At 41.5% G+C, this 14372-nt stretch overlaps 1 protein-coding gene across 2 annotated transcripts in view; it reads right to left on the minus strand.

Moving 5' to 3' along the window:
- Window positions 1-13589, minus strand: part of chchd3a (coiled-coil-helix-coiled-coil-helix domain containing 3a) — a 67749-nt gene extending 54160 nt beyond the window's left edge. Inside the window, exons 1-4 of one of the 2 annotated variants that reach the window (XM_054624617.1) lie at window positions 13392-13589; window positions 11735-12007; window positions 11068-11173; window positions 3137-3230 (exon numbers count right to left, since the gene is read on the minus strand). In XM_054624617.1, coding sequence (XP_054480592.1) covers window positions 3137-3230; window positions 11068-11173; window positions 11735-12007; window positions 13392-13472 — 554 coding nt within the window. In that variant the 5' untranslated portion in view covers window positions 13473-13589. Of the gene's footprint in view, window positions 1-3136; window positions 3231-11067; window positions 12008-13391 lie in introns of both variants that reach the window. The other variant, XM_054624616.1, reaches the window with a different exon arrangement.
- Window positions 13590-14372: the final 783 nt, after the last annotated feature.

A 14372-nucleotide genomic window follows, 5' to 3' on the forward strand; every position in this document is an offset into this window, starting at 1 on the left:
GCGCATGTATTTCTGAGTGAACAAAAGGTAAAAAGAAACTAAATGTAAAAATCTGTCTGCATCTGACCTGGGGGCAATAAGGAATTTAACAGGCTGGCTGGTTAACGGGAAGACAGAAGCTCTGGGTGAAGGTCAGTGTTCTCACTCAGAAGTCAGACACACAATTATATCTGCAACACAAGCTGCTTCACTACATGTTGAAATAATGGGCAGAAGTTTCCACAACAACAGCAACAACAACTAACCTTTAAGTGTTAAAGCCGGACACTCAAACAGATGCATTTCATGCACAGGAGGAGAGACTGATAGAGAGGGAAGGAAGGAAGAGGACATGAAAAAGAGGGATGGAGGTAGAATGAGAAATAGAGAAGGGTGATTGAGAAACAGAAAAAAGATAGGATGGCTGGAGAAATGTAGAAAATGTGGAGGAATAGAAAAGAAAGTGGCCTGAAAGAGAGGGAATAAAAAGACAAGATAAGGAAGGAAAGGTGGAGTAAATCCGGAGAGAATTAACCAGAGAGGAAGAGCTGGATGAGTTAGGAGGGACAGGATGGTCTAAGAGTTATCTCCCCCTCATCCCTCTTTCTCTCACATCCTTTTTTCTGCTCCGAGTCGTTCTACTCCGATGCCTCACAGAGAAGCGGCGGAGGCAAATCTGCTCCCTGCAGCCGCTCCTCGCCACAAATGAGTTTAGGCTGCACCCAAATGAACTCCTCACAGAGCTTCCACTTCCCTCCGACCAGAGCAAAACATGCAAAGCCAGATCTCTGGAGTTCATTTGTGGCCCTAAGGCCAAACAGAAGAAATACTGCCTTAATCTAAACACCACTGTTGCTCAAAATTCCCTTGTTCTCTCTCTTACCCAATATTGCGTCGAATAGAACGGAGGACTTATAAAGTGTAGTGTGGAAAGAGCTAAATTAAACGCAAAAGCAGTTTGAATGTCTTCAATTGCTTTTCCGATGTCTTGTATTCTTAAAAAAGACAAACTTCATTAGCCTTAATGTGGCAGTTTGCTCATTTTTACTGCTTTTCAATTTAACGTGCATTAATTATTCATGTCTTTGGGGTTGAACATGACCTTGCGATCTTGCCCTCATGTATCTTGTGTGTGTTTTTTCCCCCAATGACCTGGGGGTTGACGTATTCTTCCATTTCCCTGTGTTCAAGCTGTGCAGCAGTTTCACTGTAGGGTTCTACAACTACTGTGGCACTGTGCAGTCTTGTTGATATGCTCACACACACAAAATAATATATATATATATATTTTCCCTCTTACTTCAGTTTCTTGCCGAGTCTTCCTGCACAGCAAAGGCCACACTCACTTACTTTCGCCTTGTTTGCCTTCAACAACCAAAAACTCAGTGTAATTACTGCCTGTGGTGTGTGAAGGTGAAATACCATTGCAATTTAATTATTGTTTGACAGGCCAGGTTGGTAAAAAAATAAAAGGCACTGTGTTCCTCTCATCTATTTCAATTAGAAGATAGCACCAGTCCCCTTTATCTGAAATAACTACAAATGAATAGAAAAGTTTAATTGCGGGGGCAAAATAAAAAGGAGTGACGGATAGTGGTGTGTTGGCGTGAATTATTATTTTTTTTTTAATGTTAAGTCTCTGTGTCATGCTTTGATTTCTTTTCTAATACTTGGTTATTCTAGACAAAACCTACCACTGATCTGCACTTTTTAAGCTCTCCTTAAATCCCAGAATGCATCTTGATGGCTGCCCCATGATGCATTACTGGCTGTAAAAGTGTTAACTTCAAAAAACAGACACACATGCACAAACACACTTACAAAAAACAGATGTAGAAGAAATGAAATATGACAAAATGAGCAGAAGAATTACAAACAACTCACAAGGCCACGTTAAAAACTGACATTATTATGCTTCTTCACACAAAAACATACAAACAAGCTAACAAATTACTTTTTTATTTACCATTTCATACTCAGTTAAGTCTTCTTCAGAGAAATTGCAGCGTATGCCAGGCGCAAACAAAAATTGAGGGCTTGAGCCACCATGAATTCAATTAATGGCGAGGAGGGTGTAATTTTGCGGCACTTACTGCTCTGAACGGACATAAATAAGTGAGCCGCAGGAAGCAGTTACTCACAAAAAAAACTGAAAATAGGCAGAAAAAAAGAAATCAATTGACAATTGATTTCTCAAAACCACTTGTTAATTTCTCTCTTATTGAATGAGCCTCAAAATCGAGGCTAATCGCTAGGCTAACACCACCTCCTCCTGGATAGAGAAAGGTTGTGGGGTTTTTTTTTCTCCCCCCCATACAGTACAAGAGTGTGTTTACTGGCTAATCACAGTTCATTCAATGGAGATCACCCAGGACCATTAAAGAGAGGGCGCAACGCCATTATCGGACATTATGGCATGTGCACCTGCTTCTTTAGGGTGAAAAAGAAGAATGGAGAGGAGAGAGGAGGAGAGGAGAAATGTGCTCCTTACATGAACAGTGTGTTTCTTCATCAGGCAGGGCTAATGGATCACCCACTCAACACCCAGGAAATTACCTCAGGATAGCGCCCTCCTTCCTCAGGCATGATTAATTGATCCGGAGGAGGAGGGAAGGAGCAGAGATAGAGGGAGGCAACAAAAAAAAAAAAAAAAAGGGCTGATGTGCTTCGGAAGAGAGGCAGATTGGAAACACAGTTGGGGATCGGAAAGACCGGTGCTGACCTTTTTGACTATTAATGAGAGCGGAAAATGGTCACATCTTAAAAAATGTCTTCGGTTTCTAATGAAATCTTGGAACAGGAATTGACACAAAGTGCGGTGCCCTGATTCAATCTATCATGATCCAAAGAAGGGAAGGTAGGGGAGAGAGGAGAAGAGGAGCAAAGAGACAGGTGGTAGAGAAATGCACACTACACAGAGAACACCAGAGAGACTTTCAGCCAACGATGATATCTTAAATTCAACTCCAAAATACAAATTATAGCATCAAAACACCTCAACATTTTGTGGAAGGTCATAAACAAAGACCATTTTAAATGACCCATTAAAACAGTGTGTGTGTGTGTGTGTGTGTGTGTGTGTGTGTGTGTGTGTGTGTGTGTGTGTGTGTGTGTGTGTGTGTGTGTGTGTGTGTGTGTGTGTGTGTGTGTGTCTCACCAGGCTTGCAGCTCTTGCTCGGCCTTTGCCCGATCCTGCTCCAAGCTTTTATACAGCTCATCACTGATCTTCTTCCTCAGGGCCTCTTCATCAACTGGGGACAAAAACAGACAAGGTAGAGAGAGAGAGAGAGAGAGAGCGCGAGAGAGAGAGAGAGAGAGAGAGAGAGAGAGAGAGAGAGAGAGAGAGAGAGAGAGCGAGCGAGAGAGAGGGGGTTAGTGAGAAATAGAAATGTTTTCAGTAAACAGCTGTTGTTTGCTAAACAGGCATATTGTGTTTGTTAGGACACTAAGCAGAGTCATACTGTCTGAAAAGTAATAAAACGAGAAAAAGGGAGAAATTGGGTTTTAGTCCAACAGGTGTTTGAAAAATCTGCATTAAACAGAAACTCTGCTGCTCGAAATGAACAGTTTAACTATAATAAGGATTGACAAGTCTGTGTTTTGCTTGAGCAGATTGGTCTGCGATAGACGGATTCATTACCTGGGACTATTTTGATAAAGCTAAGGTTGGTTAAATTACCAAACGAGCAACAATAAGCTAGATTTATAAAAATGACCCAAATGAACAACCCAGCCCAGTGTTGCCAACTCTTTTCCAATGAAAGTAGCTAGCAAGTCGCCAAGTCGGCAACACTAACAGCCAAACAAATCAGGCAATTTGATGACATCACCTTATGCGTTAGGAGATTGTGACAGGACATTTTTCTCTGATTTCTGATGTTTCATACACCAAATAATGAATGAATTAATGAATGAATGGAGAATGTAATCAGCAGATTAATCCACAATGAAAATAATTGTAAGATGCAACCATTGTTTGTTCTCTAGCTGTGAACGAAGCGAGGTGGGAACTAAATCCTGGCCCTCAGGCTACTATGCTTTATAGTGTGTGTGTGTGTGTGTGTGTGTGTGCAAAAAAACAGTAAGGCCCTTAGATAGAAACATGCCTATACTGCCCAAACACACACACACAGACAGACACACACACATCACATCCTCCAGTCACAGCAGCGTGCCACTCTATCTACATATATTCATGTCAGGGACATCATACAGGCATGATTCCATGTCTCCACCGGTCTATCTTGGCAGGTAATTAAGCATGAAAGTAAAGATGCCAGCCAGCGACCGGGCCAAAACGTGCTCTGAACACAGAAGTGGCATGCGGTGTGCTGCGACACTGCAGTGATGAGAGGGGGGGGTCGGTTGTCTGAGTGTGTCAAGATTACTCTGCAACGGCATTAGTTAGATAGGATAATCCCTGTTGTCGGAGTCTGTTATTACCTGGTTACATGTGGTAACAGCAGGCCAGTGGACACACGGACACACACACACACACACACACACACACACACACACACACACACACACACACACACACACACACACAACACACACACACACACACACACACACACACACACACACACACACACACACACACACACACACACACATTCCAGCTGAATCAGATCAACAATAAGACCTTAAATGTGCAACACAATTTCTTTCTCATAATAGCGGTGATGCAGCTACTATTGGAAATTTACAGACAAAGGCAAAACATATATATAAAATACTCCAAGTTTAATGTGAAGAATCTTTTTTTTTTATTAGTTACGATTAGGATTTGTAAAGTCTATCAATTTAAATTTCATCGTTTTGATTAAAAAAAAGGTGTAACAATCTGCAAGCCCCGAGTACAGATCAACATCGTAATCTAATTAAATGTTTTAAATATTACATGTCCCAGAGCCTGGTCACCAGTTGTCCTGGAAAATCTTTTTAAAAGGCTTTTGAGATACCTCGTGGACAGAAAGAAAGAATGACACGATACAAACCTCTCCTCGGGAAAGAAGAAAAAAAAAAACAATTAGTTCTACAATTCTTGGCTTCAAATTGGAATTTTCTCAGCGGTGGAAAAAAGCAGTTTTGTTTTTCATGTAATATCATTTTCTTGACTGGTGCTTGTGATTGTCAAAAAGTGCCTTTGATGTATTCTGCTTTTTGTTAAGACTTAAATTATGGTCCCATTATAATGTAAATAATCAAATACATAAAATTCTAAATAAACATTTCAAGGACACACAAACGTTTGACTCTCTCAGATAGTTTGGAGTCTCAACGTTCTAATTATCTAACAATCTCATCTTTCGATATTAAAATAAATGAAATAGCTTTACGTTTTTATTTTTTTTCCCGTGGTTTGATATAAATATAAAGTAAGTGACACTGTTAAACTGACCGACGTGGCTACATGAAATCTCAGCACATTAATAATCATTCCTCCTTCTGTCATTCTAGTCTCCTTCACCTCCCTCAGCAGCTTTAGCACACCCACACCGTTAACTATTTGCTCTCAGAGTACCGTTAACTTATTATTTTTCTCTGATATCCAACCTCTCGAGTCTTTTCTCCTCTGCTGCCAACAGAAACCTAACAGGAACTCACAGCATGACAACTGTTTGGTACAGTAAAGAGAATGAATAAGCAGCAGGTAGAGGGAGGCTTTAGTGTGACAGGGCTTCAGAAGGAAACAGTCGTGCGAACAGAGGCGGTGATTGACACTCGACAACTTTTCTGCCGCACGGTGTATCCTCAAAGACAGAGACTGCTGTCACCCAACTGTCCAGAATGTGGGAAAATAATATCCATCATGTCTGACAGCACTCAGAAGCTCTCATTGATCCCACAGCAGAGGAGAGTCTAATTACAACTCTGTTAAGAACCACGACAGACAGACAACCTGTTGGGCTACGATCTTGACTCTGCCATATAGGGACATCCATCAAGTTTTCCCATCAGGTGAATATGAAAACATCAGATGATATGCTATGAATGTATATGTATATATAATATTTTTCAGTTACTGTGAATTTTATTGCTCATTTGCTTATTTATAATACTTATTTTGATCTTGTTTTTTTGTTTTACCATGTCTCTTGTTTGCACTATCCTCTATGCTGCTGTAATCCTGTAAATTTCCCCGCTGCGGGACTAATAAAGGATTATCTTATCTTATCTTATTTTATGATTGTCTTCTGTCTAAAGAAATAACACTGTGTTGGTTAGACGTCTAGAAATGTGTACTTTAGGTACATTTGAGAGAACTGTAGGGCCTCTGGAGACTCAACAATGTACTTTTTGAATATCATATTGTTTCGTCATATAGCTCTAGCTGTCTTGTCTGGCAATTATGATATTGTGATAAAGTCAACAAAGGCAACCACATATTCAGTGACCTTTGACTTGGTATTGGTAGGTAACCGTGATGACTAAGACAGACAGAGTTAGGAGCTACTAGCTGGCAGAAAAATATTTAAATAGCACGCATATCCAGATGATAAAATCTTGGTGCTGGAAAGAAAAGCATGTAAAAGATGGAGCAAATAAGAGTCCGCACAGTTCAGGAGCTAGCAGTTGAACATATTGATGTATTTGGCAACCGAAGAGTCATATATTTAGCCTTTTGAAAACCAAGCCAGAAACATGACTCCAGATGAATACTGCTGTTGCTCCACGTGTGCTGGATGTGTAAATAGGCCATTATTTTGCTCCACGCTTGCTCCACCGCCACGGCCAAAAAAATAATGCAGCTTTAAATATGTTGAGTTTCAAGAGTTGTCTGAAATTACATTTTGATACAACACTTTGAGTGAAATAAACAATATTTGTTATGTCATTATATCCACATCTGGCTGTTTGAATGCACCAATGGTCATTCCCTAAGTGTCACAGTATTAGGTCAAAGATATAGTGAAATGTAATTTTGTCAACATGGCAAACACCTGAGAAAAAAGTATTTTTCAAGCATTTCTTCAAACTCACAATAACAAGGCTGGACTGAAACACAAGCTAGTGCTGCCTCCTGCCATCATGGAGCTTGTTAGTATGGTTAGTGTGAGGCCACTATGAAACAAGCAACTATAAAACTCAAAGATCTTAAGGGAAGATGAATACTGGACACCAAACTCAAGCGTCACTTTAGCTCAGAGGTCAAATCCTGCCATTTATGACATTTTTCCATCACGTAAGACTTCCTAATCAACCGCCCTTTAAATTATCTGTAGCTTCACATTGAAAATACAGAACACGTTAGCAGTGCACTGCTAAAAGTAAAATTCTAAAAGTCCTCCAACTTCAGACAAGCGGCTCCTCATTTATCACCACATCCTCTCCAGCCCTGCAGAGAGAGGCTTCAGATAGCTAGCAGGCCTGCAGGGTCAGCCGGAGAACAGGTTCTGATATGATAAACACTGTCTGGGGTCCTTGAGGGAAGCTGGTACGGGTCAGAGACAATTCCAGATCGACAGAGCCAGTGTCAATCCTGAGTAGGACATGTAAATGTTAAAAAGATTAAAAACTCATCATCTTTTTAGACGTGTCCCCTTCCTTTCCCTTTCCACCAATCACTAAACCCTGTGGAGAAAAAAAAAAAGCCACAGAGGAGGAGGAGAAGCGGTGGAGTACAGGCTATTGGCAGTGGAGATAATAGACGAAGGCAAATTGCGTTTCTCATCAGAAGTTTCATTAACCCCAGGACCCGCGTGGAGGGCATAATCTGTAACATTACCACTTCCCCACGTTTCTAGCTCGCGCTTAGCGTCCCCGCACACAGCACACCTTTCACTATGTTCACATAGGAAAGAGAAGGGGGGGGGGGGAAGGAAAAGAAAAAGTGCCAAGAGCAAGCTCCCAGCCCCGGCAGGCAGGTGACATTTCAGATTTTTCTGTTTTATTCACACTCTGTCCTGTTAATTCAATCTCATGTTGTGAAAAAGGACCTAACTGATCATTTCACATTTTTCACGGGAGAACAAGAAAAAGTCAGTTTCAAAAGCAGAGTGATATATTTCACACTCACATTCATGCATGCACACTAAGACACGCACACGTCTCCCATCGTTTTCCTTTGCCTGTCCCATTCCCCACCCCCCCCCATTCTCTCTTGCTTCACCTGGGAGACATCTTTAAGAAGGCTATTAGTCCAGCACAGTGTGTGGGCTCGGGCGTATGAATATTTATAACGCATTGGAGAAGGTGTAGGAGGTTCAACCTTGACTGTGGTGTAATCAGCACACATAGTGACTCAGGCCCATGATTTAGAGACAGTCGACCTGCTGAGAGCCTCACTCGATACCCAACTCTCGTGGACGCACATAATCAATGCGCGCCTCATTAAGGTCGTACCCTTTCAGAATTGGGCTGAACTTTGCAACTTTTTAACGAGATTTCACATTCAGCGTACATTTTTTTTTTTTCTTCCTTTCTTTAAAAAGAGCATGCTTGATCAATCGTCCAAGTTGACTTTTTTTTTTCATTCAGTCATTATACTTGGGGAGCTTGGTATTAAGCTGTGAGGTGACCTTGCGAGGAGAGTATATACAAAATACCTAAGTAAATGTCAACTGCCATTATTGTTGTGTGATAAGGGCCAGCCATGAATATGACTGATAACTGTAGTGACTCTGGAGCAACAAAAAAAGACGGAAAGTACAGAAAAAAAAATGTCCTTTCTCTGTTTTTATTATTTGTCCTGAAAGATGCCTCTTCTCAAACTTTCCGTCACCGTTTGTTAACTTAAAGACGCTTTAATTGCAGCAATCACAACTCCATGTGCTCCAACCGAAAGTGTAAAACATAAGTCCATAACTGACCACTTAAAAAGGAAATGCATTAGAAGACTTGTTATCTTTCATCAACACTGTGTTGTGCTGTGAACAGAGCCAGCCAGTCTCTCGTAATAACTACACTCAACAACCTGTCACAAACTTAAGCGAGACACTGTTGTATTTATCTGAAAACTAATTGGCGCAAACAATGGAGGAATAACTGTATTCAACACGGAGAAAAAAAAAAAGTTAATGGAAAAACAAACCGACAAAGAAGATTCTAGTAATTGTTAAAAAATGTTTTATGAATGTGCTCAAACACAAAAAGGCAGGTGGCTCAAACAAAATCCAGAGTCATATCACAGAAGCCCTATGGCTAAAGAAAAGTTTAACACCCACACACACACACACACACACACACACCCACACACGCACACACACACCCACACACGCACACACACACGCACACGCCTCCTTCCCTTGATGAGGCCCGGTGGTTTGTTTGTTGGAAACTGCGGAGGTGTCGTTTTAATCACAGGAGTCAGTGTGGCGTGGCATAAGTTGGCCTTTTTTTAATTACCTTGCTGATTGAGCACAGTCAAGGATGGGGAGGCCTGCCCACACCCTGGATACCACCTCCTGAAGAACCGGCACCCACGCCCCGTTATGTACGGCGTAATGAACGGGTAACATTCACGCGTCCTCTGCCGGATACGTCAAGAGATAAGGGACGTGCTCCCACAGTAAGAGACTGAAAACTTTACTTTGAGAGGGGGGAGTCGAGAGGTGGAGCGAGTATGTCTTTACAAGCACAATGGACGTGTACAATGTCAAATCAATATGTTGTCAATAGTGACAGGCATTTTTTTTCATATGACAAAAGTAATGTGATTAAACTCAGTTTGTACATTACATTACAGTCATTTAGCAGATGCTTTTATCCAAAGCGACTTACAGGAAGTGTATTCAACATAGGTATTCAAGAGAACTACTAGTCACCAGAAGTCATAAGTGCATCTCCTTTCTTAAACAAGCATCTTAAAGCATAAACCAGAGCAAAAGTATAGTGCAGAGGCAAATTACTACGAAAACAATAATTGCAACAAACTGCAATAAGTGCAAACTAATACGAATAGGATAAGTGCAATAAACTATATTATACATTATCAAGTTTCACCTCATAAAGAGACATAAACTTTTATAAAACAACATCAATAACAAAAAAATAGCTATTTTTGTCTTTCTGTTTTTAATGACCACTTTCTATTTCTATAATTCAATAACAGATTTTTTCTGCTGTCTGCTGTAGACAAAAGGACTCCGATGAGAGTCCTGCAGGTTATTCATTTCAAGTGCTCCCTTTCACCTACAAGTTCTCATATGATCTATTGTTTAGAGAAAACAAATATTAATTATAGCTGTTTTAAAGACTGAAAACAATTTCAGATAATGAGATTGAGAAAAATAAAACCCTGATAGGACATAAACAGAGTTTAACCACACGATTTTGAGTGTTCTCACAAACTGCAGGAAGGAGAAGGGTCACCGTGACAGCTTGAGCTCCACTGTGACGAGGCAGAAAGGAGGGCCACTAATTGCAGCATAAAGGTATTACCATTAATAAAAGGAAGAATTAATCATCTCATTAACAGTTGGGGACTGGCAATGAATCATAATATGACCGAGGCCCATTTTTTTAAATGAAGAGTAATTACAATCGGCAAGAAAAGTTGGACACAAAAAGCTTAAGGTGGCTCAAAGCAAACACCCACACAATAAACATCATTAAAATTCAACGGAGCCGGACTTAAAATAAATCCTTGGACAGCTCATTCCCTCGTAACCTTTGCCTTTTAATCAACATTCTACTGAGGAATCGCCGATTCATTTTTAAGGATAAAATGAGCCACCAAGAACAATTAATTTCCTCCGGGTTTTTTGAGCACTCACTCCTGACACTTGTTAGAGGAAACAAGGCACACATTTGTCAATCCGCCTCCTGAGTCTAAAATATCAACTGCACCAATCCAGCAAAAAAAAAACAACTAATGGAAGTTAGTTTAGATTCTGAGATGTGAAAAAATACGAAATATTTTAAATAAAAGCTAAATTACTTATCCATTCTATATACAAATAGGGATCTTGGTGAGCTTCTCCAGTCCTACCTTTAAACCCCTGGAGTATTATGGAGTCACAAATCAATACCTTATTACTGAACAGAATATGCCATGAAGCAATAAATCGGGTGCATCTCTCGTTTTCATTTTTTGTGATGTGATTTGAACTACAAATACTGATTATCAGCATTAAAACTCACCGACTGCAGCAGGAGGTGGTGGTGGTGGTGGTGGTGGGACAGAAACGGACTCAGGCACTACCACTGGCTCAGGGGCAGGAGCAAGGAACACTGGGTCCACTAGGGGCTGAGGAGGAGGTGCAACTGGTTCACAAGGAGCAGTATACTCAGACAGAGGAGGTGCAGCAAATGGCTGAGCGGGCTGCAGGGACAAAGTGTCCCCTGAAGGACGCAGGATGGCGACAGGCTCAAGAACAGGAGGGGAAGGGAGGGGTTCTGATTCGGGAGGAGGAGGAGGAGGAGCAATGATGGGCTCCATCTTGACAGGAAGAGGAGCTGGTTTGGGTTCAGCTACAGATGAAGGAGCAATCACATGTTTAGGAGCAATGGGTTCAATTACTGGAGGAGAAGAAGCAACAGATTGATTTATGGGAAGAGGAGAGGGTTCGATTGCAAGGGGAGGAGGAGCAAGCGGAGCGATCTCTTCCACCACAGCTGGGGCAAGAATCGGGGGAGCAATGGGAGCAGCAGGAGGGACAGATGTCGGCAAAATGACTGGCTCAACGGCAGCAGGAGCAGCGGGAGGAGGCGCCGCCACAGGCTCAAAAGCAGGAGCAGCGACAGCACTGGCAGCAGCTGCGGGTGAGGAGGATGGAAGCACCATGTCAGTGATGGTGGGTGCTGCTACCTGTTCCGTAGGAGGTTGAGGAGGAGGTGGAGGTGGAGGTGCAGCCACAGTCTCTGTGGCGGATCGAGCTGGTGGAGGAGGAGGAGGAGCTGGAGGTGCTACAAGAGGAGGGGGAGGAGGCAACGAGGTGATGGGATCAAAGAGGGGAGGAACTGGCCGCAGGAGAGGAGAAGGAGCGAGGGAAGGTGCCATGGAAGGTGGTGGAGTGGAGGCGTGTCGGGGTTTAGGAGGAGCTTCAGCTTCCCTCATGCGGTTGATGACATTCTCAGAAAGCTGCAAAGGAAAGAGGAAGAAAAGTTTCAGAAGAGAGATGAGGAGGATTTAATGAAATAGCGGTTATATCTCATGCACAAATTAAAGTAACTTAAAGCACCTAACTTCTGTACCTTTTACATTGTTCTTTGTGTACAGACTGACCACGTTAGATACATGTTAGTAAGTGAGCTTTAGATGTGTCTATGTATCTTTTATAACTTTGGGCAGATCAAGGCCTTCTTGTTTCTCTTTCTTTAAGTCTTTGTGTTAATCTAGTCATCTTCTGGTTTCTCTTCATACTTATACAAATCTCCTCATCTAACACTCAGCAAGAAAAACAAATATACAGATACGTCCCAATATTTGCTCCTGTGGATAAACTAAACATGAGAAGACAACGCTCTTCAGTATTGACTACAGTGCTTATAGGACAGAGACGTGCTTGAAGTGTGTAGTGTGAAAAAGAGCCTTGCTTGTTGTTTATGTTATTTAATATGATATGAGGTTATTAAGACTGGCTGCTGGCTTTGATACTGAGCATTTATGCTGCTTGGTGATGCAGTAAATATATATTAAGGGTAATATGCATGTTTAGTGACATATTTTCATATGTTTCCTGTCTGATGATGTGAATATAATCATTAAAATCATTACCATCTTACATGCATGTCCAAAACTGATGTGTGGAAACTTTTTGTCACAATCAGTTTATTACGCCAACATTACATCACTGGCATTAGCAGGATTACGCCCTCATTGAAGGACAACTATAGCCTCACTAAGTGACAATAGACATGAGTCGGCTGTGGCAGTAGTGGAGAGCAAGGTAGTTCGATACCCGGCTTCGGCATTCGATGTGTCCTTGGGCAAGACACTTAACCCCAAGTTGCTCCCGAAGGCTTGCCATCGGTGTGGACTGGATGATGAATGTTAGTTAGAGTCTGATGGTGGCACCTTGCATGGTAGCCTGTCATCAGTGTGTGAATGGGTGAATGATATGTAATATACTACTGATTGTAAGTCTGCTAAATGACTGTAATGTAATGTAATGTAATGAGTCATGCCAACACAAGTCTCATCTGATGGACATAAGCCTCTCAGTCTATATTTAACCCCAGCTGAACACGTGACAGCTCTCCCCTTGAACACATGCATGTGACCTTTTCAAACCAGAACTCCCAAACAACAACAACAACAACAACAATACTACATTAACAACAATGCAACAGTCATTCATTCATTCATTCATTCATACATGCATGCATGATGACGTCAGAGTCAACCTTCCCAAAAGGACACAGGAGAGAGTTAAGTGCACTAGCCCCTGCAGCGGATGTGCACTATGTAACAGGGTAGTAATGGGTCAGAAACACACTTTGCAGGTGTGTGTACTTCCACTTACCCGGATGCCCTTCACCACTGTTATGTTCTCGTTCTCGTCCGACTCGAATGACACGCGGCGGGTGCTGCTGTTGGCCCCCATGATGCAGCGAGCTGTCTGTCTACCTGTAATGACGGAACACTCACATGCATTAAAGGGTTATAGCTGGCTAGGGCCCGAGAAACGACACATGCGACTGCTCCGGCGCAAAAGCAACGCACTTCCGTAGCGTGACGCGTGTGAGGGCGACGTGCGAGCTGATTGGACGGGAGCGACGTTGCGTCATGACGTCGGAGGTTTTCATTGGTTGGTGAGTTGGAGCGTCAGAGCGGCTCTGGGGAGAGAGTTGACAGCATCTGTGCTTTGACTGTTTTGATGTGTGGCTTTTTTTTTTTTTGAATAGCATATCCAAGATAGAAATAAGCATTATATTTATGGTTATTCTGGCAAGTTGGGGCATTAACTGTGTCAGTTCTATTTCCATAAATAGGGCTATGATCTGTATTGACACATGACAATAAAAACACTGTGCAATAATAGTTAAAATAGTTTTTTTCTGTCTGTAAATATTATATTTCAGTTATTGTGTTTTTCTACTGTTTTTATTGCTTATTTATAATACTTTTTTTTTTTCATTTTTTTTTTCATTTGTTTTTTTTTATCTTGTCTTTCTTTACTATGTCTCTTGTGTGCACTTTACTCTCTGCTGCTGTAAGCCTGCAAATTTCCCCGCTGCGGGACTAATAAAGGATTATCTTATCTTATCTTATCTTATCTTATTGTGATAATACATAAAACATATATGTTTATTGTTTTCGTAGTAATTTGACATTCTCAGAAAGCTGCAAAGGAAAGAGGAAGAAAAGTTTCAGAAGAGAGATGAGGAGGATTTAATGAAATAGCGGTTATATCTCATGCACAAATTAAAGTAACTTAAAGCACCTAACTTCTGTATCTTTTACATTGTTCTTTGTGTACAGACTGACCACATTAGATACATGT

This window comes from Anoplopoma fimbria, chromosome 23, assembly GCF_027596085.1.
Source record: "Anoplopoma fimbria isolate UVic2021 breed Golden Eagle Sablefish chromosome 23, Afim_UVic_2022, whole genome shotgun sequence".
Classification (NCBI taxonomy): Eukaryota; Metazoa; Chordata; class Actinopteri; order Perciformes; family Anoplopomatidae; genus Anoplopoma; species Anoplopoma fimbria.